The 26,412-nt window shown below is 35.7% G+C and overlaps 1 protein-coding gene across 1 annotated transcript in view; it reads right to left on the bottom strand.

The window, feature by feature from the left end:
• Positions 1-313: 313 nt before the first annotated feature.
• Positions 314-26,412, bottom strand: part of Dhc16F (Dynein heavy chain at 16F) — a 90,367-nt gene continuing 64,268 nt past the window's right edge. The window contains exons 49-63 of the mRNA XM_071590153.1: positions 24,084-24,317; positions 21,050-21,196; positions 20,841-20,945; positions 18,166-18,248; positions 16,299-16,500; positions 15,924-16,164; positions 15,643-15,843; positions 14,507-14,605; positions 10,439-10,581; positions 7,293-7,463; positions 7,029-7,208; positions 6,826-6,918; positions 6,512-6,712; positions 5,655-5,772; positions 314-621 (exon numbers count right to left, since the gene is read on the bottom strand). Of these exons, the coding sequence (XP_071446254.1) occupies positions 383-621; positions 5,655-5,772; positions 6,512-6,712; positions 6,826-6,918; positions 7,029-7,208; positions 7,293-7,463; positions 10,439-10,581; positions 14,507-14,605; positions 15,643-15,843; positions 15,924-16,164; positions 16,299-16,500; positions 18,166-18,248; positions 20,841-20,945; positions 21,050-21,196; positions 24,084-24,317 (2,457 nt within the window). The 3' untranslated portion in view covers positions 314-382. The remainder of the gene's footprint in view (positions 622-5,654; positions 5,773-6,511; positions 6,713-6,825; positions 6,919-7,028; positions 7,209-7,292; positions 7,464-10,438; positions 10,582-14,506; positions 14,606-15,642; positions 15,844-15,923; positions 16,165-16,298; positions 16,501-18,165; positions 18,249-20,840; positions 20,946-21,049; positions 21,197-24,083; positions 24,318-26,412) is intronic.

Raw genomic sequence — 26,412 nt, 5'->3', positions numbered from 1 at the left:
CTGCCACCATGTAAAAGTTAAAAACAGGGCCTTTTGAATCAGTAATACTTGACCCCAAAGGTGCAATCATGGTGCCTTAATGTCAAATGTTAAGCCAAGTTTCAGAAAAAAATGATTTTTAGTCTGAAAAAATGAGGGACTATTGAAATCTGAAATAAGTAGCCTCCCTCTTAGCATCAGCTGTAGGTTCAATGCACCGGCCTGGGGAGGAGAGCGAAATGTTTTTCATAACTGTCAAAATAATATGGCTGTGTCGTTATTTCAATGCATTTTCAAATAAACCTGTAGGATGAATGAATGTAACACATTGGAATTGAAATTTATCCTCCAATTTATTAAAGAAACTGCTAGTATTAATATACATACAATTATAGATACAAGATCACATTTCTGAAGTTTGAGTAAGAAGTGCTGCCCCTTTCAAAATCCAATAACTTGATGGACTACTAGTTGGCAGAAGTACTGGCATGATGAAGTTGGTACTATGGCCAGTTGTTGACAAAACACCTGCACGTAAAGGTGTTTTGTACATGGGAGCTACATACTGCTTTTGATTATCAACAACTTTAGAGATTTCTTTAGGAAGAAGCTGCATTGCTGGCAAAGCAGGGTTCATCTCACCTGTAATGAGAATGCATAAATGAAAAAAGCATCATTGAATTAATTCCTTCAGTAATTCAGTGTACATGAGGATTTATGTACGACATAAAAAATTGAAGCGGATGTTAATACATTTTGGAAGCCAGAAAAAATTGTAGGAGGTATTAATTCATGGAAGTCGCATTATCCATAATACATATATATTTTCTGTGATACAGCTTATGTTATTCATGTATAAAAATTCTGGGTAAAAGCAAGAAGTGTTATTTCAATATCAGGATGGTCATGGAAAGGATTTCAAAATTATTCTTTGCTTTTCCAGAATTGTCTGCTATATAATACACATTCACCAGTAAGCCTGTTATTACTGCCTGCTCATTAACTGAAGTCCAAATGGAAGCAAACTGAATCTCTTATGCTTTAATAACACAAGAAATGCAGTTTGGAGAGTAGAAAAAATTGCCAGCTTAACATCTAAAAACAATCATTCACTGAAAAAGTAATGGAAATGTTGAGCAACTGACACCTAGATATGTATCATTTAAAAGATTGTTAAACGATATCTTGTTGACTGGTCTGATGTGGTGTCAATCAAATAGGCTGAAGAATAATATTTTTACACTTTCAGGCTTCACTTGGTGGAATGGTTTGATTTCCATATTAAAAGTTAGTAATTTTCCATGGATGAAAATTTCTAACGCTTTTAACATGGACTAATCTGAATTTTTAAAATGAATAAAGTATTATTATTATTATCAAGCCAGATTCAAATAACTTGGTTATAATTTAGGTTACATATCAATAAATAAAGGGAGGAAGTGCAAATCATTTACTCATCGCTAGAGGAAATGATATCACGTGATTGTGAAAGGAAAAACTCCATGGTGAAGGACACAGGAATGTGGCGGTGAGGGAGGGGAAAGATAGTGAGAGAGGAGAATATAAATAGCTTAGGAATGAGAAATGACATGAAAGAAAAGAACAGAGCTTTGCATGAGAAATTACTCAATTTTGATAAACACACACTTAACCACCATGGGAAATGCCGAGGGATACAGAAGATGCCAGTTTAAGGCACAGATTAGGAGAAATGCCATCAATTTGCATGTTTTCTAGGAGCAGATTCAGATTAGGATAATAATTTAGCACTCATTAAGTGTAATGTAAAATTCAAGAGAATAAAGAAGCAATAAACATTAATTAGGGGGATGAAATATGCAAGAATAAAAAGTGAATATCAGAAAATGAAATAAGTGAAGCTTTAACTAAGATGGAAAGAAAGTAATACCAGGCAGCAGCATAAATACTTGAAAGATGATCAGTCATTTGCAAAGGAAGAATGGGGATTTTTTTTTTTAAAGGTAAGGTTGATGAAAACTGGAAATAACACAATAAGAATAGGACAGAGAAGCCACGGATTACAGAATATCTAAGAGAATAAAAGGGAAGAATATCAATATAAATAGGAGGAAGAAAGGACAAAGAGCTAGGAAAGGTGGTGGAAAGAGCGATGTGAGCATATTAGGAGTTGCTACAGATGGTGATATGGGTGCATTGCACTGGAGAGTTAAGGGAAATGTCATCAAGCAAGGAAAATCTGTTCACATAATCTAAGCTATGAAAAGAAGAGCATCAAATGAAACAGAATAGAATTTGGTAGGATGGAAAGCACGCATAAAAAAACTTGCGAAACAATAAATACATTAGCTCATTAAGTTAAACAGAAAAAAATATGTTAAAGGGGGTAGCTTAGGTCTAGCATACTTGACCATGAGATAAAAGCGACAAAGAAAATCTCACAAGGCTGTGGAGATATATACTGTAACTGAAGATACACTCACAAGTAAGGAAAACATTATGGGTATATATTTAATAGGTTCATTCATCAAAAACAGATGTTCGCCCACGTTTAAACTCGTTGAACCAATATCTAACTGTGGTCGTAGATGGCGAAGCGTCCCCATAGACAGCATCCAACATTTCTTTTATCTCCTCGCATTTCTTCCCATCCAAAACCAAAAAGCGAATTACCGAACGATACTGCTCTTCTTCCATTTTAGGGAAAATTACGAAACACGTCTCGCGGGCATGGCTGCCAAATCCAAACTAACCTTCAAATCAGAGTGAAATTTGTTTCACCGTCGTTTGATAGATGGCAGCACACGATGATAACAGGTGGATCGAGATGATGCGGGGGGTTACATACTGGCTTCCCATCCTGAGGGCCCCGGTTCAAATCCCGGTGATGCTGAATAATTTACCGAGGTATCTCGATCCCTACTTGAGGTGCTTTGTGGAGGGTACTTTGAGTGAGCAAGCCGTCCGTCGGATGGGACGTTAAGCTGCGGACCCCTTGGCGCCTTTCGTAAAGAGTAGGCTAATGCTGACGCCGGGTTTCTCTACACCCTTCATCCTTTCCTGTCCATCCCCAATGGCGCAAAAGACCTCAGCTGTCGGTCGCCTCCCCTAAATACTATAACATAACCTTCTCTCAGGAACGCCCTTTGTCGTCAAACAAGGGTACCGAACCGCCCTCGTATTTATGGGATGAAATTGGCCAGATGATTTGATTCGTTAGTATTAATTCTATAAAAATATAAAAGTAGTTGTACGTGAGGATCAAAGAACTATAATTTTAATTTCAAAGGTAAAACTTAGGATCATGATTAAAAGAATGGAAAAGAGGGATAAATGACCATATATGGGGAATTGGTTTGGGTTTAGAAAGAGGAATCAACTGTTATACCATAGCAGTAAAGAGGTTAATGGTAAAAAGGAGTATAGATTAAAATCAGAAATTTAGAATAAATACAATGTAATCTCATGTATTTGTTCGCTTTGCATATTGCAAGGAGTTATTTGGACACAATATATGGAACTACATATTTGTCACTAATCTGAAACCTGTGCATGTCTCAGACTGCACAAGTGTATATATCTTGAAATTGAGTTGCTTTATGCGTGATGTAGTGGAAGTCGAACAAAATGAATAACTGATCGTAGCACTTTTCTACTTGATAAAATGATTTCAAATGAAAAGTGCTTAATGTGTCGAATAAATGCAAAAAATTAGACACGTTGGAACCATTGGAAATTGTCCAACGAGTAAAGAAGAAAATCCCCCTCCTCAATGACATGCAGTTCACTTCCTCCTCCCCCCTCCTTTCCATCAACTTTCATAGGTAAACATTGACCATGAGTGACACACAACCGCCCCCTTCCTAGAGTGCTCCCCACCCCCCCAGTGTGTGAGTTAAGTGTGGGGTATGCTGCCGCCACCCTTCCAGAGGGGCCTAATCCCCTTGGCCTCCAAACCTCTGCCCACCTAATGGCATCATCCCGGCTACCGATGGGTTATTGGTGACTGCCATCATTCACCCAAGTGGACCAGTTCGCACTCCAAGACTATGTGTACTGTTTTTAACAAGGTCGAAATGCTGTTTTTCTGCTATTCCTTGGAAACGTCTCCCTTGTCTTCCCCCACCCCCTTCCTCCCTCCCTCCCTCATTTCCTACCACGCCCTCTCCCCTCCTTCCGGAATCTTCAATGTATATAAGCCAGCATACAACTTCAGTTTGTTACCTGATGATGATGTCATACATTGAAACCCGGTTGTAAAATAAAAATCCTATCAAGTGGAAAAGTGGTGCGATCAATTATTCATTGTATATATCATATGGAAAATCAGAGTCGCCAATGAAAATTGGCTTGTCACTTGGGGTTTTCCAAAACAAAGTCACTTGGGGTTTTCCAGAAATCTGAAGAATTATTCAAGCATTAAAGTTGGCAGAAAAAAACTAGAGCAGGCAGAACACTTAGGAAGTGATATGTATACATAAGAAACTTAACATTTCCACCATAAAGATTTAATATTTCACAACCATGGTTTAGATGCTGTGCATCATCATCAGGTAACATACATCTACATTTTTTCAACTTATATAGTCCGGGGAAGGTAGGGGGAGAAAGAGATAAGGGGTTAGTTGAGTTTAGGTGCAGTAGCCTATTGGTGGCCTCCACCTAAACTCAACTTACCCCCTTTCCCTTACTCCCCTCTTGGAGTCAGACTATATCAGTTGAAAAAATGTTGATGCATGTTACCTGATGATGATGCACAGAATCAAAACCATGGTCTTGAAATATTAAATCTTTATGGTGGAAATGTTAAGTTTATTTTTACCCTCATTACTTAGGAAGTGCTTCAGATGAATATGGGCTAACTACTAAGGGCTTGAAAAAAGAATTGCATTAGGCAAAGATGTCTTAGCAAAGAGGATTAGGTTGACAACTGGAACCATAAGTAAATTATCAAGAAAAATTAATGAAAACTATATTTGGAGGGGAATTTTGCTTTGAGGCAAGAGAGTAAGTGCCCATCCATATATTGGAGGCTTCCAAGAAATGAGAGTGGAGAAGAATGGAAACAAATTAACTGGAAAGCAAATGAAGAAAAGTTAGGCATGGAAGGTGGAGAGAGACAGTTTGTTAGGAGAAATTCAACTTCTAGAAAGTAGGATGGGCAAATTGAGAGGCAATAGAATTTGGAAGACAGCCATGGAAGGGAAAATGTTAATTATGTGAGCAGGAGAGGTACACAGAGGGAGAAAAAGATTATGTATTTTGGATAAAATGAAAGTAGACAAAATTTAATAATGAAAATGGTTTATTTTAGGGCAAGGTTTTAGAGTACCTCAAAATTTAGTGTCATATTAGATTCAGAAGTGCTTAGCCCTTGGGTCGATCAAAAACCTACATTTACCCATTAGACTACTGTTAAATATAAATCAAATACATAAATAATAAGAACGCTAAAGTATTCACTTCTGAGATGTTCCAGTGGTAGTGGTAGTTCCAGTTCCAGTGGTCGGGAAATGAAATGCTAGAGGGCCACCTTAGAAGAGTTTTTAAAATCCTATAGAGAAAGGTGGTGACTGCTGGGCACATTGTTCAAGTTAATATTTTACTCGGCAATAATTACCAGACATTGTAGCAAAACTTTAATAGCATTTTTTTCAAACTGCTTACCATTGAGTTCATAAATTTAACCAACTTACCTGGTAAAGGATCAGTCAGGAGCATACTATTCATATCCCATCTTGCAGCATCAAGGAACAGGCCATGGATTATTACCCCATCATCTGGAGGAGTCAGCTGCTTATATATTGTTTTTGGCTGAAAGGGATATAATGCATAATTTGTATCCCCCTTTGTCTTTTAACATCCATCTGTGCCTAACATGCCCATCACAGACCATAAGACATAAAAATGAGCCCTAATGCATCTTTGAACAAAAAATAATATGACCTAGTCTTATTTTTAAGGAAATGTGCTGGTACATGTATATGTCTCAATGTAAACCAAACAATTTGACTTTGTGAATTACATCTGATTGTGCCATTATGGATGAAACTGATCATAATGCTATCAAAATATATCAAATATTTAAAAAAAATTAACTTTTATTCACTATGAAACCACCTAACTCCACAAAGATCCCCAGTGATGAGGAAAATGCCATAAAATAAAAGTTAAAACAAAATATAGGGTAAAACTTTGCATTAACCCATCGGAAAGGAGCCCACCCAGGGTCCAAGGTAAACAAGTAGATATAATAGTTTTTAAAACAGCATTCTACGCTCTGAGGATAACGGCAGAGACAGCCATCAGAACATCGGCAGCTGATTACTTGATCTGATAGAAGTTTCACAAAAGCTTTTCTCACAATCAAGATAAATTATTTTGGAAAATAAATTCAATCCTCATCTTCATCATAATTTCAAAGGTAATATCTTTACTTTAGGCTGGTTGATAAAATTGGGGGTTTATCTTCGTAACATAAAGAGACACATTTAAGTTTGACACTAACTTATTACTGGTACAATTGTGAAGTCCTTATTGAAATAATTATTACCTGATGCACATCTTCTTTATGAAGCCTATTTATTTCCTCTTGGTCTAAAAATACTTTAAGTACTGTAAATGTGAAGATTAGCTGATCAATTGGCAAATCATATTTGCGAGCATGAGTCTGCAGAGTTCCAGTTAGGAAACCTTGTGGGAAGAAAAATCCTGGGAGCCAAAATGAATTTGGCAAGCCTTTCAGTAACCAGGCCTAATAATGACCAATGTACAGGCATATGAAAAAGAGGAGAAGAGTTATTATCCATGTTATTTTAACATTTATGAAACTATTTTTTTTATTTTATCTTATTCAAAATGGCTTACAGATATGAAATTTATTCTTAGCTCCAGATCAGATATCCAGCTTGCTAAACTTTTTACAGAAGGGTATCCAACACTGCACCACAATTTAGGCACCTACCGAATTGAGGAGTGAATATTAAAGCTTAACATTTTAGTATTGACTGGAACAAGAAGTAAATCAATGATACTGCACATGAAGGAAAAGTGGTATTTTAAAACCCAACCTGATTATTAAGAAAGGATTTATATAGTTCCTCCAAAGTCTCAGACATGACAACTATTCCTTTAATTGCTTTCTGTAATCCTATCAAAGAGTCATGTATGACAAATAAAAGCTTGTTAAATCGATCTGTTTCTTGCATTACAACTGTGGTTAATGATGGCAAACGACCTCGATGATCTCTCTGTGAAAACAGAATTACAAATCTAACCCCAATTACACTTTCATTAATGATAATATCACAACAATTGCAAAGTTTTTAACTTACCATCATTAGTGAGTCTTGACATTTCTCCTTGCTAATTGATTCAACGAGCCTTCTTTGGATATCCTCAGCCATGTCATAAACTATATCATCTGGCGAAAGACCAAGACTGCTACTCACCTCACAAGGTTGAATCTCTAAAATGGTTCCCATTATGCTCTGAGTTTCCTTGCTCTAAAACAAAGTTCAAATACAATATTTTTTTAGGCGCAAAGGTATATATATTAATAGGTTGACTAGATTTAGTTTACTTTCTGCAGATTTGATTCAGTGGAAAGTAATATATTTGATGAACACAATTAAAATTTGCACATTTACAGCACTACTCCTGCATAGTAAAAATAATAATATTCATTGGCCAAAGTGACATTTTAAAGTCTTTTGATCTCATAAATAATATTTTGCACATAGCACAGTAATGTGAATTCACTGTAATTATAAAATGTTGTTCTATTGGAAGAAGTATATTAATTTATAGAGTTATTAACATGCAGTAGTGAATAAAGAATACCCCTGTAAAGAGGGTGGGAGGAATTTCATTTTCATATTTTTTTATTAGATAATCTACTGGTTGAAGTGGGTTTTAGATGAACACAACTACCAAATAAATGTGCTATTTCTCCAAACAAAACACAACCCAACATCCTACAACAAGCCCCTCTTCATCCCCACGTACTTCCTTCCTCCCTCATCCCACCCCACATGTCTATCCTATTCCCACCTCTTCCTTGCTTGCCTAACATTCTCCCCTCTATCGTGGTCTTTAACATCTCATTCTCATCCGAATCAAAATGTTCTCCATCCATCTTTCCTGCCTCCTTACAATATCTTCCATCAATCCCCTCTCAGCTGCCACCATACCTAGCACTTCCTCGTTTGTTTTCCCTTCTGCCCAGTTTACCTTTTCCATCCTTCTCCACAGCCACATTTCAAGAGCCTCCAGCCTATGCTTATCATTCTGCTTCAGTGACACCATGTTTCTGTGCCACACAAAACCACACTCCATATCAAGGTTTTGATGAGGCTTTTCGCAACATCTTTACCTGAAGTCCGAGTCAGCAATTCTCAATCATCAATTTTTCCCAATTCACTATATCAAAAGCCTTTTCGAAATCTATTAAAATACAGGGTCTCTCCCAAAAAGTAAGTAAAACGATTTTTCCTCAAGAAGCAGATGACTGGAGTGGGATGATTTATGGCAGGAAAAATGGTGACAGGTCTTAGGAAAGAAACATGACCCGCATCAGTTATTTGCGGGCCATCACAGTCTGAGAATTGCTGGTAGACTGAACCCCTATTCAAGTGTTGCATCACAAATTCATAATGCCCTTTCCATGGAGCAATGATATGCGATAAAATTCTGTGTTAAACTCGGAAAATTGGGTTCGGAGAACATGACTCTAAGGAGAACTTAAGGATGCTTTGGGATGGACCTGGAGAAATGTCTCAAGTGATGGTTTTCTGCTTGCACAGGATCTTTTGGGAGGGTAATGAGGAGGTGGATGATGAGGAATACCCTGGACATCCATCAACAGCACAGTGTGATGGAAATGTGAAAATACGGAGACACATGCTAAATTCTAATTGACCTCCAAGTATCAGGAAGTTAACAGAAAGCAATATTCAGAAAACCAAGGTGCATTGCATTCTTACAGAAGATTTAGCCGTGAGAAGGGTGTGCCGAGGTGCTGTCGGAAGACTGATAGTGTGACAATCTTGCCTTTGATCTCTTGGATCACTGTGAAAGTGACCCAAATTTTTTAGAATAGGTGGTTACTAGTGATGAGACATGGGCCTTTGAGTACAAATTAAGCACAACCCCTTTGGGCAACATTTTGGATCATTGCTTATGTCAAAGAGGCCATGAAGAGGTGCCTAAACGAGATTCCCATCAACACCTTCCAGGAAGTGTAGCAGAAGCATGGCAGAGGCGCTGACATCGGTGTGCTGATGCACAAGGGTGCTGTTTTGAAAAGTTTTAGTAATTTGTACTTTGATCTACACTAAAGTTTTCCCCCAATTTATTCTACTTATTTTGTGTGACAGACCACGTACATTCTGATTGTATTCTATATTCATCTGCTTTCATATATATGAGTAATAATAATTTTTTAAATTTTGTCTACAAAGAGAGCTGAAAATAAATACATTTAAAACTAATGCTACTAATTTAGAGACTGCAGGGCATCTTGAACAATAGGATTTTATTATGCTTGGGGACAAAAGGAACACAAAAGCAGGGCAGAAAAACAAGTAATATTAATTTTGAATTTTAATAAAGTCAAAAATATTCTGCAAAAATAAGTGATGGTGCATGGTCATTCCACTACAAACTAAATATGAATTAATCTTATGTTTCAATCAGAGGTGAAGTATGTTGAAGCAATTTTGAAGGCCCCATCAAATAATAGCTTCCAGCTTATCTCTTTAGACTGATAAAAAGGTGGGATAGCGTTGCATCCAATGGACTTTTTTGAGGAAGATCATCAAATTTTAGAGGATGATTTAAGGTTTACTGTTTAAAAATATTATGAAAACTCTCTATTAAACATTATGAGTAGAATGTCAAGTTAGTTGCTATCAACAGCCTTCTCAGATCACATTAAGTTAATTCAGCATCCTCCACCATTCAATTGGGTCAGCAATGAGAGCTATTACTTGCCAATGGCATTGAATGTATCAAAATTTAAAAATAATCCTCCAAAATAGCCACTAATGAATTATGAGTGATTTTTGTTTGGATTTCAGGAGTTCACCACCCTCCTCCCCACCCTCGATATTTACAGTCACCACAAGGTGTTTAATATAAGAGTTTAAGTTAGAACATTCAGCCATCATGATGAACTGGGAATCACACCTTACACCGGTAACTACCCTAAAATATCATGCATGTGCATGATTACCTTTATACTTACCTACCTTCATATTTGTAGAAAAATTATGTAAAGAACCATTTTCACTGTAAAATTTCACCAATTTCTGCTGCAAAATTAACCTATATTTTACCAATTTCTAATCAACAATGTTATTTAAGCATATAATGTCTACAAAAGAGAATACTTATTTGCTTATAAGAAGTCCAGAACTAATCATAATGTTTACTGATCTCAGGAACACATATGCATAATTAATTATTGACTGATACATACTTCATAGATAAAGTTAGCATTGGAATGCATGGCAAATATTTCTGGTTCTTCTAGGATTGGAAAGTCTTCAACAAAAAGTCTGAATTCTTCTAACGTTTCAAATTCTGGGCAATAATAAATTCCAGAAGATGAGTATTTATAGTCTGAAAAAGAAAATGCCTTTATTAAGCCTCCAATAAGTCAGAAATATCTTCTGGATGGTTAAACAATGTTGTATTTAGGTACCAACACACACTTTAATGAAATTGAATCAGGCCCTTACATGATTTGCATGGAAAATCTAAGCATTTTTTAAGATGATAATCACCTAAAAAAAAGGGTTTATCATAATTTTGTAACAATGGCAATAGTCTTTATCCATTAGTGGAATAGTTTCAATTTTGGAGGATGCCATCAATCAACACAAAATACAATCAAAAATATAAATTATACTGTGCAATATATGAGTCCAGAATAATGAGAACAAATAGCAAACCTAAACAGATAAATACTGATTGAAAATTAATACCTGATAAATCAAGATGAAATATTCATCAAGAGAGCAGAGGTTTGGACGTGGCTGTTTCCCTACCAACTGAATCACTATTGCCAACATTTCCGGCGGAACTAGTTGAGACACATTCTCAGATTAATAATCACCCTTTAACATACAACAGGGAATATCCAAGTTAAAGTTAGCCCTTGGATCATGATTGTGCATGTTAGCCCTTATTTATTACCACACAACTGAGTACATACATGCAGACTTTACCCTCAAAATTCTTGCACCAACAAAAGTTGGTCAGAACTCGGACTACCATATCTGAAGTAAAAATATCACTTTTACATTTGACATATGTCTATGGAGTCTAAATCCATAAGTGAAAGAAAGAAAGAAAGGTGCAAAGGAGATACTAGGTTTAAAGTGAATTTATAAAAAGATTGCTCAAAAAAACATTTATTGGCTTGCTCTAGGGTAACAGAAAACATCTGCAGCCTCCCTAAGATCAGTACAACCATTCAACTGAGTATCTTGTTTTAATGCTTACACTAAATTGATTATTTCATGAGAGGAAAATAGAACATCTTATTCTGTCATAGAAACCTGAAAAGGGTAGTATAGCATTTGATTCAAGGAGTAACCATTCTACACTCTGATATATTTAATGGCTTCATGAGGCATGTGGATGGGCCAAAAAATTATTTATTGCAGAGGGCATACACACTCTTCAATGAAATCCCAGCAAAAAATGGGGTGCTTATTGTTAATGCCAGATCTGAAAAAAATTTTATTTCAAGTTTACCAGAGGAAGGGGAGTGTGTCACCTCCTCTGCCCATATCCTCCAGCTTCGTAGTATTAGCAGCCGCTTTATTTGTTCTTGGGAAAAATAAATTTGCATAAATTCTATATGGATTTCAATTAAAAACTTTGCTTGTAGATTGGCTAAAAATCCCCAAAAAAACAGTGACCCGGCTAATTATATGATAAAAATGGGTTTGAGCAGCTAAGGAAAAACAATTCACTAAATTCAATTGTGCCTACCTAGTTTTGTATAATCAGAGTTATAGATAAATATGTTAAGCATCACATTTGTTTGCATTCCTCATAAAATATTACCTCTTCCATGTTTGATGTCCAAAGAAAGAGAATATCGAAAAACAGTGAAAATATCCATCTTCATTACTTATATTAATTGGGCTCATGAAAAAGATCATTATCTTGAAATTAATTAGTCCAAATATATAAATATATCAGGGACTTAAATGTATAAATAACTTAAAGTCAATCAAGTCATAGTACTCTCCCAGTCAATGAGGGTTGGGCCCAGGGACTGAGTACTGCTACACATACTTCGAGAATTCTTATAACATGATATGACCAAGAACGCAGTAATCAACATGATGGCTGGCTTAATAGGCGAAGGTACTAAGACTTAATTATTACAGGTAATCTATCGGATATGGTAGGTTTTGGATGGACACAAGCTACTATAAGATACAGCGACAATTTTCTCACCTCTCCTAACAAAACACAATCCAACATTATGCACTACAATAAGCCCTTCTCCAACTCCATACACTTCCTTCCTTAATTCCATCCAACATTTTTATCCTATTCCTGCCTCTTCCTTGGTTGCCTAACATTCTTCCCTCTATCGCGGTCTTTAACATCCCATTCCGAATCAAAATGCTCAGCATCCATCTTTCCTACCTCCTTCTGATTTCTCCCAACAGTTCCCTCTCCTCTTTCACTATACCTAGCACTTCCTTGTTTGTTTTCCCTTCTGTCCAGTTTAGTTTTTCCATCCTTCTCCACAGCCACATTTCAAGAGCCTCCAGTCTATGCTTATCATTCTGCTTCAACAACAACATGCTTCTGTGCTATACAAAACCACGCTCCATATCAAGGTGAGGCTTTTCATAACATCTTTACTTAAAGTCCCTGTCATCAATTCTCTCCTAGTGAAAGCTTCTTTGCCTAATGCAACCCTTGTCTATATGTCCCTAATACTTTGGCCACTTTGACCCAGAACACTTTCTAGGTAGGTAAACTGTTCTACCAGCTCAAGTTTTTGCCCTCTTATTTTAATGCTAAGCTTAGCCTTTCTCTTTCTGGAAAACCGCATAACCTTCTTTTTATTTATATTGATCCCATGCCTATCACACTGAAATTCCAATTCAACAATGCATGCAACCTCTTGGCTGACTGGCAAACTAAAGCTTGATCATAAGCAAACCCAACTGATTTTACGAATTTCCATCTGACTTTCATTCCTACCACCAGTTCTTCCCATGTCTCTTTAATCATTTCCTCCACATACACATAACAGCACAAGTGATAATAGACACTCCTGTCTTACCCCTCTTCCTAACACTACCCATCTGATTTCTCCATCCACCACTTGCTTTTGAGGAGTCTGACATTTATACAGATTGCAGATAAGTTGTCCATCCCTCCAAACGACTCCCATTTTGGCAAAACATCCATTAATTTTTCTGAACCCACTCTATCAAATGACTTATCAAAATCTACAAACCAGACAAATAGGGGTTATAGGAATGGTAACTAATGTGGTTTCCTATTGCAATCCTCAATGATGTTTTTTATTTCCCCTCTCTAACTCCTGCCTTATATTTTATAACTTCTCTGGCATCAACACCATCTAAAATTTCAAACCTCCATTCCCTTTCTTTCTTCTTTGTCTTCTTTTCTTCTATTATCAATTTGAGCAGGCAAGGATTTCATGTGATGATGACTGAAGAGGTCTTGCTTAACCATTTGCCAGGTATGACACCCACTCCATTGGGCTGGGTCTTCTGTTTGTCACATCTCACTTGTTTTATCACATTAAATGGGATAAATAATTGAGGTAGTTCACTGCATATCACAAAATTGTTTTAATGCAACTTTTTATGGACATCCCACTGGAGTCAAATTGGACATCTGATAGCTATTCTTGTGCAGTTGTCTCCATGAGGAATAATCTTATGTGGAATATCTTTCATCTGACACATACTCTTTGACCAATCTGGCATGGGTGACTCTACCAGCAGCAATTATCATTGTCCATGCCAGCACAGCTTTAGCGGTCATCAGCATGTAAAAGCCCTTCCATCACATCAAGTTTGCAGCCAGTATTTGTCATTGATCATTAATGAGCTACCACATCAACTAAGAAAAGTAACTTGAAAGTTATGTAGCCGAGTAACATTAAAATAATGCGCACTGACAGAGCTGTACTTAAAAATCATTCAATTGAAAATTTATTTCAGAGAGACAAAATAATCATTTAAAGAAACCACAATAATGTGCATGAGCTATAATTTAAATTTCATACCAGCAAGGCCATACTATGGAACACATGAAATACATAATAATCTTATTTAGCTAATACCCAAGACAGTGAATGGGTATGCATAGGCATCACAGTATCTGATAAACTGCCAACTTATGCATATAGAACCTAAATATTACCAATTAAAACAAAATTGTAAAATGAATTAGTAAAAATTTGAGCTGGAGTGCATAAAAGTAGAGAAGCCACAAAATGCCAAGGAGGCCTGCATAGCATTAACTTGAGACTAACCTTTTTCAAGGGTTTCCGGAGAAAAAAATATTTTTAACACAGTTTTTAAGCATCTCTGGTCCCAGTTGTCCGTAACTCTACCACCATATGTTATTTCACCTGCAATAAATAAAAAAAATAATAGCAGATTCATTTAGACAAAAAATGGCTACATCAAGCATTTATCTAGAGAAACTTAAAAGATAATTGCAAAGAAAAGAAAAATCTAATAACTTGAATAATCTGTGTGGAATTTTGAAGAAAGCTCCAAAAGATACTAGTATAATTTGATGCAAAGAAATGCTCAAGGAATACGACAATCACAGTGCATCAAAAGCTGTGTATAACATCTACACTGGTGACAAATCTTGGATCTAGGTGTATGAGCATGAAAAAAAACCACAATCCACTGTATGGGTCTTCCAAGACGAGCCAAATTCGACAAAAGTGTTTCTTGCACAAAGCACATCGAAGCAAATGATTGCCTGTTTCTTTGGAATAACTGGAAGTGTGGCAACCATACTGTTAGAGCTATGTAGAACCATGAATTATGTATAATGCACCAGCATTCGTTTGCCAGAAAAGCTAGGTGAAGTACGGAAAAAGAAGCAGCAACAAAGGATCATTCTTCATCATGACAATGCAAGCTCTCACAGATTGGCTGAAAAAACTACCAATTTGACTGGCCAAAATGCCAAATTAATGGACCATCCTCCATATAGCCCTTATTTTGCAACACAATTTATGACTTCTTTCTATTCCTTTTTATCAAGAAAAAAATTGCATGGCCATCGTTTTTTGGTGCCTGAAGAAGCCTTTGATGTGTTTAAAAACCATTTTTCTGTAGGTACCTCAATTGGAGTGGAAAAAGTGTTAGGAAAATTGCTTTGAGCGCATGCAAAAGTGTATTGACTATCATGGAGAATACTTCAAAAAACAATAAAGCTATTTTTAACAATAAATTACTGTCTTTTCATTATTAGGCTGAAAATATAAATAGCAACCCTCGCAGTACGCATACAAGAATTATGCACAAATATAAAATTCCTATGATAAATAAAAGTAAATAGATCTTGAGGCAACTAAAGCATAATTTTACAATGGTATATTTTGCCTCTGTCTATTTAAGCAAAATATATTTCATAGTTGTTTGTTACCTGTTATATACTCCAGTGCATCCCAGGGAATAGTTCCTTCAGCACAGAACATCTTTAAGTTATTTAGAGCACATTCTCTGTCACTGTCACTAAACTCATACACTATATTCCATGCTAACGGACCAAATTTTTTTCGTTCTTGAACAATGGCATGAAAGAAGCAGATTCCAAACACAAGCTTCTTCCAATCGACTCCAAGTACTAAAAATTGAGAAATAATATTAATGAAAATGGTGGATGAAGAGAAACACATTAACTTTTTCTCAATATGAGATTATTACTGTTGTCTTCGAAGAAATCAGGGTCCATATCCGTAAGTGCTCTTTTTACATTGGCCCTTAATCCTTTAGGTGGTTCATTAGTAACCTTCACAGAATTTTGCAGAACAAACACAGGGAAATTCTTTGATGGCATTGAACTCATGTAAAGTCTAAAATTAGCATTTACTTTTTCTGGTTCTTCTGAAATTTTCTGAATAATCTGTTCCATTGAGTTCATCCAGGAAGTTGCTAGGTGGCAATTCTTAAATGGAGGTAAGTAAAGAAGTGAGTGGGTAAGTAGGTTAAGTCTAGTTAAAATGATATGTCAAAACATTTGTACAAACGAATCAAGTTTTAAACTAATTAATTTCAGAAGAAAATTGAAAGCCTGATTACTTGCAAAAATACCCATTCTCCTCTCTGAGTCCCCAAGTTAATCATTTTCTCTGCTACTGGGCCTTGACCCTGGCCTAGAGATATGGTGTGAATTTTGTCTTGAAATTTCATTTCCTGAGCAAAACGCTGAAAAGAGCCAAAAGGATCTGAGCCTGTCGTTAACACAAATATCAATGGAGTGACATTTGATGTATCTTGATACCTACATGGAAAAATGAAAAAAAACAACAAAATTAGTCACTTAAGTGTTCAGCTTTAAGGGATTGGAGAATTTTTAAAGCATTTCTCAAAATTTACAAGTGAAGAAAAAATCCTGAAATTTTAACATTTGAATGAGGAGTTATCATTTAGTCTTGAAATGGAATTTCTCCACAATGCACTTCTAATTCTCAAATGAGGAAATACTAGGGAAAGACTTAGAGCCACCTGGGTGATTTCCATTTTTGATTCCTAATTTTCCCAAATACAGAAAGAAATATGAGCCGCAAATATGAATCATGAAATATTTCTATAATTACTCACACTTACACTGATATTTAATAAAGGGCTTTGCATTTAATGTTACACTGGGAATTTTGAAGGGGAGACAAATCATTCCACAGCAATTTGATTTGAGTTTGTCACAATGACAACCCAACAACTATTCAGTGACATATTTTGTGTTGGTTTAATGACACATTCAAAGAAGTTGATCCCTCAAGTTATGCAAGGAAACATCTTACAATATTGTAACATGCACATATCAACAATTTTTTTAACAAATCAATCAAAATAAATATGTCAATTATCATAATGCTAGAGAACTGGTATAAATAATAAAATGTTTATAGACAAAACCTATTGCATTCAGGATGTTATATACAAGGTTTCTCTTTGAATGAATTGCTATGTCAGCACATGGATTAATTTATAAATTGATATAGTTTCACACTGACCATAGCTGTTCCATGGCTAAATGTGCTATATGTACTATCGTGGATCTCTTGTGATGTGTGCCTACATTACAAATCAGAGAAGTTGTCATGAAATTTTTCACTTCAAATCACTACTACTTACTTGAGATAGGAAAACTATAAATTGATAGTAGACCAAGGATGGGACTTGGAAAGTTTCTCTTTAAATCACATATAAAAAGTAGAGTGGTAAGGGACCTATTCATTTTTCACTAAGCTTACATGAGTCCATATGAATAATTATATAAATGAAGCATCATTTAAAACCTTAATATGTTCCCAGTTCATTTGCATATTATGGTCTTGTCTGCTTCTTGACTATATATGTTTTATCACTTTTGTTTCACTGATGGCACAAATATGCCATCCGCGCACATGTGTATATTCTATAGAAGTGAGACCAGTCTATAACAATATGAATCAAAGGCATTATTTTCAATGATTGAAACTAAAGTTGAAATGATAAATTTCTCTTTGAGGACATTTTAAATACCACTTCTTTGATTCTAAATATTTTTAGAATACTATATTACTATAAAATGAATCATCCTATACAAAACACCACTTGGAAGAAATGTTTCACAACCAAAAGACTTTAATATATTTCAACTAAAAGTGTCTGTAGTTATAACTAGTGAAATGCAATCACATTATTTTTGTGTGAGAAGGGTGGATTTTTTTCCAATGTTGACTTGGATATATTTTTGTACTCATTGCAACTCATATTTTACAAAAGTCCAGAATACATAATGAAATCTCATAAATTATAATATGTGCATATTTAATTTTTCAATGAAATTAAATGTTGTCCAACTTTTGACCAATAGCCTTGACAGTCCTTTGCATGTGTGCATTTCCAATTCAATTTTTCTTCACTTGAATGTATCAATTGGAATGAAGGAAATATTACTTACACTGCTTGCAGTTTTATGGGTGGGCTTTCAATAAAGGCCTTCCCGAGATTTTCCTTGACAAACTCAGTGATGGCAAACACCAGCTGTGGGTTTTCATGGAAAAAAGATTAACCAAAAGGGTAAATATTAGAAAATACTCTCATCATAGACTAAAATAACATTAAAATAATTTTCAGATTTACTGCCTAAACATGGTGTAAAAGTTGTTTTTACATAATGGAAAAAGTAGAGGGTTAAATGCGACATTGCAGCCAATGACAATGCAACATTCTAAAAATCTAAACCACCAACACATGATCAATATCATAGTAGTAAATGCTTTATACTATATAAATGATTGTGAGTTCATTATAGCTCTAATTATATGGTTTAACTTTTTTCCAGCTTATATATATATTTACACTCGATGAAACCTTGGAAATTTTTCATTGAGATGTATTAAATGCTTTCAATGGTTAAACATTTCTCCCTTATGATACTTTGTCTGGGATAACTCATGCTATAGCCTACGAATATTTAGAATCAAAGAACAGTATGTAAATGGCATTAAAGCTTTTCACAAATAGAAATCAGTCACCTTCACTTTTGATCATTAAAAATAATGCCTTTGATTGATCCAGTTATAAACTGGTCTCAGTTGTATAGATAAATTTGAGTCATTGATGAAACAGAAGTGATACATGTATAACAGAGATAGACAAGACACAAAAAAGGTAGGTTTAAGAAAGATTAAGATGGACCTCGTCTAAAATGTGAACCTGAGACCTCACATAATGATAAACCCTTCTTCCACTCTGCATAAATTCTACCTCACTTCATTCTGTTTGGCATGTCTATCCTTTTCCTCCCATACCTCCCTTACCTAATGTTCTCCCCTCTATGTATCGCAGTTTTCAACATTCCATCACCTGTCAAAATACTCATCTGCCTATCCTGGAATTACTTATTATGGGAGGCGATCAATAACTGAGATCATTTGTGGCATGAGGAATAGGTGGGTAATTTGGTAGGGGTAGACTATTCAGAGAACTGGGGAAGGATGGAGAGAAACCTGGTGTCAGCATTAGTCTACTCTTAATGAAATGCACCCAGGGGTCCACAGTTTAATGTCCTATCAAACAGATGGCATACTCCAATTAAAGTGCTCTCCACAAAGCAGCCCCAAGTAGGGTTTGGGATGCTATTGTAAAATTCTGCCACATCACCCCCTGCAACATTCCGATCCCCCTCTGCCTTTGGATTTCCCCCAGGATTCCTTTTTCCTCCACCATGCTCAATAATTTAAAATGGGAAATTGAATAAAGTGGTGGAGATAAGGATACCTTTTGAATTGTGCATAGTTTAAAGGTATTGTGGCAGGAAGGAGAGGGGTGGAGAGGGACAATTTGCAGTCTCAGGTGGGAATATAAGGGAGGGAATATCTTATAGAATATAGGGACAGAGAAATATCTCAGCTAATAGTCTGGTTAGTTTTGGTAATATTTATTTATTATAAAACATTATTTTCATACAACAGCACCAATTTACTGTAAGAAATATAACAAAAACATGAAAGAGGACAGAATACAATAACAGCATTATAGTAAACAATGAGAACCGAACATAGACAGGGGAAATATTTAATTCATTGACAGGTGGGATGCTTGGGCGGTGAAATTGTTACATGGTAAATAAAAGGGATCGACAGTGTGAGTGAGTGAATTTAGAAGGGAGGATAAGCAAAATAAAGAAGAGCGCATAGTGAGAGATATCCTAGGAATAGGCAGATGTAGTAGGGAGTGGGTGCGGGTAGATTGAGTAGGTATCCTGAAGTTAAAGAAAGAGAGCAGTTCAGGGCAATCAATAGTCGAGTTTAAGGATGCTGTGGGGGATTTTTAAATAAGCTTTAGGTCTGCGGTTTTGGGGGCTGCAAATAGATGAAGAAGACAGAACAGCATTTGAGGACATATTGCGAGAATGTAGGACTCATTTTGACTATTTTGGCAAAGAAGTGAGAGATACAATCGAGGGATTTTAGATTTGTTGGGGCTGAGGTGGACCAAATTGGGGAGCAATATGACACTAGAGGAAGGACAATTGTTGAGAAGTACGAATGGAGAGCCATTGGATCTATAATTTCTGTGAAGCAGTAAAGAAGACCTAATGGAGACATTGCTTTATTTTTAACAGCCTGAATGTGGTTGGAGTAATTTAGTTTATGGCCAGTTAAAATGCCTTGGTCTTTCAAAGTAGTTACTCGGTTTAAGAGAGATGAGTTAATGGTGTAGTTGAATGTCAGGGGTAAGTACTACTACTTATTTGCACTAATTTTGCATGATGATAAGTTTTATTTAGCTATTTTTAGTGATTTTGCAATCAGGGAGACTTGATGGGATAACAGATATACCTGATGGATGAAATAGATTAGGAAGAAAGAAGTACAACCTTGACCAGTCAAAGTCAGTATTACATTAACAAAGACATGACAATGACAATATTGACCAAAGTAGTTAAATAGAAAGGTATAGGAATTTCAATTAAAGAGATCAAAATTAATGCAATCATTTTTTGAATTAATAACGTTTTAGGAGGGAACTAAACAGCTCAATTTCCAAAGAAAATGAATAAGTATCATTTCATGAAGTAAAAATCTCTACACTTTGTCTACAATCAATAAAATAGACTTATTATCTCACCTTTTCTTCTTTCAGTGCCTTTAGTATTAAGAGTCTTTCAAAATCATTTAATCTTTCATTCCAATGCACAACTGATTTACTCTGGCTCTCGGAAATATGAATTATCTGCAAATATCATAAAATTTCTTTTAGTATTCATAAGCATGAGGTAGCCAACGAATAGTTATTATGTTTGATTTCAAAACTCGAGAACAAATATTATAACAAACCTGTGTAAAATTTCCCACAGTTATAGTTATTTCTCTTCCAACATTTTTTCTAAGATCTTCAAATGGTGGAAAATTATCTTCCAGGAAATTAACTGCATTCCACATACCATCAGTTAAGAGTGCTATATCAGGTTTTTTTGGAGCATCCTAAAATACAAGGATAAATTAGTTGCAATATTGATGCTCTTGAGTGATAAAATATGTATCTTATCACAATTTTGTGAATTTCCAGAAGGAAGTAAATATCACAATTAATATGCTCACATCAACAAGTACCACCAACTCAAAGATGAATTTGATAGGTGAGGGTCGAGCTCACTTAATGCTACGCCTTATTAGGAATTTGAAATTGACACATGGGTTTTCTGGGATTCCATTCCCTGTGCTGCTTAAGGGTTCCCCAGATCTGATACCTGAAAAATTACACAGCTTGGATAAAGCTGAGGGTGGCCATAGTCATCACTTGGAATTGAGCCCAGGAGCAGGGCTCAGCACTCTATTCACTGGAATATGCAAGTGGAGTTCAGAATATTTTTTCTGACCCCACATCTTGTGAATTACAGGAACTTGCTTCATTAATTTTATTGAAATCCATTACTAATTTGTGTCTAGCGTGCCAACTGGTACCCAATAGGATGTCTTTAATGACACTGCACATGATCAGGAAAACTAAATCCATATCCTAATTACAAATTGCTTTGGAATAAGATTCTGCTATAAAATAGTGGGTGATGGCTGGCTTTCTTTTATCCACACACATTAGGGAAATGCATCTATATAGTCTTATCTATGAATAACCTTTGAAAACTATCTATACATCTAAAGATTATCAAATTACTTGTTAGTAACTATGTAGATGGGATTTTTCTCGAGGATTTTTCCAAAGAATTCCTTGTTTATCACTGAATTTTCACCTCCTACATTAATAAGGGCTATAATGTCTACACTTTGTAACACATTTCAGAAACACACAACATGAAACATTAATTTTAGGGAACAGGTTTGTTTGTGATCCTCTCTTCTTTCTTGGACACTGAGGTCTGTACCAGGAATAACATATTTTAGGCCTACTTCACCTTTGCTTGATGGTGACCTTAGATATATGACTAAGTATAAACCTGAACCTTTGATTAGATTCCATATAAGACAATTAGTTATTATTTGCATGTTTTCACCACACTTAACATTTAAACTGAGGAAACTTTTCAACATGGATGAGTCTAATGTTCTGAATTCAGAATTCTTTTCCTTCGTATCTGACCAAACATCTTCAAGGTCACAGGGCAGATGAGTTACCTGGATGCATCTCTGAACAAGAGACCAAAGATTACACCACCTGGAATATGAAGGCGTGTACCCTCTTTAAGTGAATGGGGTATCTCAGGATTGTATAATCTGGGTCGGTAGCTCATTTTCATGTTGACTAAGAGGGTTATGTCTTCTTCCTCTCATTCCTGCATGTTTCTCTCTGAATCACACTCACCTGGCGCAAAGTTTAAAAAGAGATGGCTGCAACCTAATGTTAGACAATTGATCACATTACCCCAATAATTTTATCCCAATTATTTATTTTTACCCATATAATTTCATCCCATTATCACCCCAATATTTTTATTAATCTATGGCAACATAAAATAATTTTCCTTCTCCCTCAAAAACATAATATTTTTATAAAATCACCATAGAAACTACAGTACAACTGAATAGAACCATTCTAAAATTTTCGACTACCTTTCTGTAACTAATTTGCTTCATATTCATCTCTAAACAAGCTACATGTGCCAAAATCTCCTTTTTTATCAAACCATACAGGGTTGAATTTGTTCCTGCTTCATATTGGAAGTTCTTACTTTAATTCTGAGTTTTAGAAATAAATTGTTGGTTTATATGTATTTTACCCTCTTTCTCTATCACTGAAATCTGCTATGATATCTCCCGATTGTCTTGTGCTACTACATTCCTAGTGCTCTGATCCTTCCTAAAATGTTCACCTTCCTTCTCCTGGCACCAACATCTCTCCTGCTTGTGATTCATAATCACTCCCTATAATTGTATTTGAATTTTGCTCCATATTTGCTATTTCCTTCATAGTGTCTTGACCAAAACACTATGATTCATCCTTTACCCATAATTGGAAGGCCATGCATGGGTTTCTACTGACCTCTGCAGCACCATCCGAGTATAAAAGAATCTTTTAATCATGATAATTCATGAATGAATCCTTTTTAAGCAGGAATCATAGCTTTGACATCACTCCAAAACACAAGATGAAGGCACAATGAATGTAACTAAGTAAAAAAATACATGCATGGAACTGGCATGGAACATTAAAGGAAGGAGAACTCTGGTTTCTACTTATTGTTATACCAAAGAAAACTGATAAGAAAGGCATGCATGAGTCTGATTACAGCTTTAACCTTTCAGAATGGATGACTTCTTAAACAGTAACATCACCCCCGTGCTCTGAAAAATTGATTACTTAAGCAGTCCTGGGAACCAATGGTTATTTCATCTTCTCGTGGTTGTTACCTCCTAGTAAGGTTTTCATCTTTAAATTTCAGAAATCATTAGGTAAAATCATAAATTAGCTATGTGTGGTTTTCCTAACAAAAGAAACCACATATGGTGAGAGCCATCCAAAGATTAAAAAAAACTAATTGGCACTCTTACCAAGATTAAGGGGCATTATTAGTTTTCATTGAGAAATAGTTTTGAATGCCAAGATTAATTCAGTCATGGTAAAGAAAATTATGACAGTATTGAAAGTTTTGATACTAAAATTTCAATTTACCAAAAATTTAAATGGTATTTGGAGGCAGAAAATGGATCTTGATAAATCTAGAAAATGTACTTACTCAGGAATGGCTCTCCTAATGCTGGGATTTTGTGAGAACAAGTATATTAAAATGCACCTGTCCTCTTTTTAATTCAATTGAACCTAATCAATATATGCATTATAGGAAAGTTACCATTCTCTAGTGCCATTAATGTGCCCATTCCAATTAAATATTTCATATAAAAATTAAATGCTCACCGGATTAACGGACATAGGACCTCGTAACAGAAAATTCCAATAGTCTACTGTTAATAGCCCAGCATCTATTAATATGTCAACACACAGCATAAAACTAAAAACCAATTTATGCTTTTCAAACAGCCCACGGGATATGTTTGTATAAACTGAGAGTGTTGTCTGTTCCAACAAAATTCTAAGACGTTCTTCTAGGTTTTCAGATTTCTCTGATGTTTCTATGACCATGTTGAATAACTGAAATTAGAAAAAAATATTTAATTTTTTTTTGAAAAAATAAAATGAAAATTACAATACATGAGTTTTTATGGACACCTCAATTTTAGCATGACCATGATGAACAAATGTGAATATTTTACAAAGACCTTTTTCCTTTGAAGAACCAGTAAGAACATTTTTGTCATATGAACTATTAGAAAACTACAGATTTAAGTATTTTCAGGCATGCTCAAATAAAACCCACTGAAGATGTGTGTGGTGAATCCAGAATTCCAGAACACGTTTTCGATAGCCTTATGTGGATTTTTAAGGGCTTCAGGAAACTGCTGGGCATTGATTATGCAATTGGGGTCCTGAGACTCCAATAAGATGAATCACTGCATTCTGAATAATATAGTCAGCATTAATTTTCCAGCAGAACCTTTTGAATTTATTTGGCTTAGGTTAATCAGCATGCTTACGAACTTTCCTAGTTGTTCAAAGTGGCCACATCATCTTTTCTTTCCTGTAATAGCTGCAGAAATTGCTCATCTTCAGTGGTGTCGGAAGTAAAATTCTGAAAACAGAGCCCTTTTTTTGTTTCTGGTGGCATTTAGGTAATATGGAGGGTACACGTACAACACAATTTCTGGTACTGAAGGCTATGAGAGACACTGTTGTGCATAGCACCAATGGCAACATCAAAATCACTTGCCAAGTCATTGATGCTGTGCTGATGGTTTGCACTGATTGCGCTGCAAATGTCTGAAATCAGACATTGTGTGCTTGGATGAAAATATGGTGAATCTGCCATTTTGTCTGTCTTTGACATGCAGTTTTCTTCATAGAAAACAACCCTTCTCCAATGAATCTCCACTGACTTGAATCCCTCTGTCATTAAAAATGGAATCACTACTGACTAATTGTGCTTGTAATGGTAGAGCTCCACATGAATTATCTTGAACATAAAGTGGCACATCCTCCACTGAAACCCACTGAACTATGAGGTCTGCACAATAAATACACGAACTGAGGCCATAAAAACTTTATTTTGCCAAATTTAGTCTACATCTATTTTGTACCCTTCAAAGTACCCTCCATTCATTGCTATTCACTTACTCCATCTTCTTTTACACTGTTTAAAACATCCTTGGAAGTCCTCATCAGTTAAACTTCTTAGTTTTCTTGCCAATTCTTGCTTTATCGTGTCCTCATCTTCCCGGTGATGTCCCCTCATCACATTTTTACATTTTGGGACTAGGAAAAAGTTGCAAAGGGATCATCCTCCTTATCTGGTAAATAAGGAGGATGATCAAGGATTGTGATTGAATTTTTTGCCAGAAACTAGTGAACAATCAATGCTGAATGTGCAGGTGCATTGTCATGATGAAGGATCCATCCATCACCTTGAGTCAAATTTGATCGCACACGATCTCTTAAACGCTTGAGAACTGTATGGTGGAACTCAGCATTTACTGTTGGTCCTTCAGGAAAAAATTCATGATGAACAATACCTTCAACATCAAAGAAAACCAGGAGCATGACTTTGATTTTCGATCATCTTTTCCTTAATGTTTATGGTTTGATTTAACCCACTTAAAAATGGATGTTTTCTTCAGAGCATTATCGTCGTAAACAGCTGCCAACATTTCAGTAATTTCTAGATAACTTTTACCGCACTTCACCAAAAAACTTGATGCTGATTTGTTGCTCTGTGAATTCGTCAATTTTCATTTTTGACAAACAGTAAAACAAGGACAATGGATATTAATGCATGAATAACTGGCACCATATGCACAGCTCGACAATCTGCCAGGCACAGATGGCTCACTGGGTCTCAGGCAACCAGTGCCACTAGTGGGCGCTGGTTGTCTGAGACCCAGTGAGACCCAGAGAATCTATAGTCTGCATCATGGCCACCAGATTGCACCAGTTTGTGCATTTATTGCACGGATCACGTATGTATGGGCCACACAGCTTCAGTCTGGAAATGTTCCAAAACTAAATTGTCAAAGACATGCCTGATATTCATTAAACTGGTATCACTTGTAAATACCTCAGATATAAAACCCTTAAAAAATCTTCCAAAAATACATTTTCTGCACAGGTATGAATCTATCACATCTCACAGGAA

This window comes from Hetaerina americana, unplaced genomic scaffold, assembly GCF_022747635.1.
Source record: "Hetaerina americana unplaced genomic scaffold, ioHetAmer1.1.p SCAF_4, whole genome shotgun sequence".
Lineage (NCBI taxonomy): Eukaryota > Metazoa > Arthropoda > Insecta > Odonata > Calopterygidae > Hetaerina > Hetaerina americana.
This window is presented reverse-complemented; position numbering and strand designations above follow the sequence as displayed.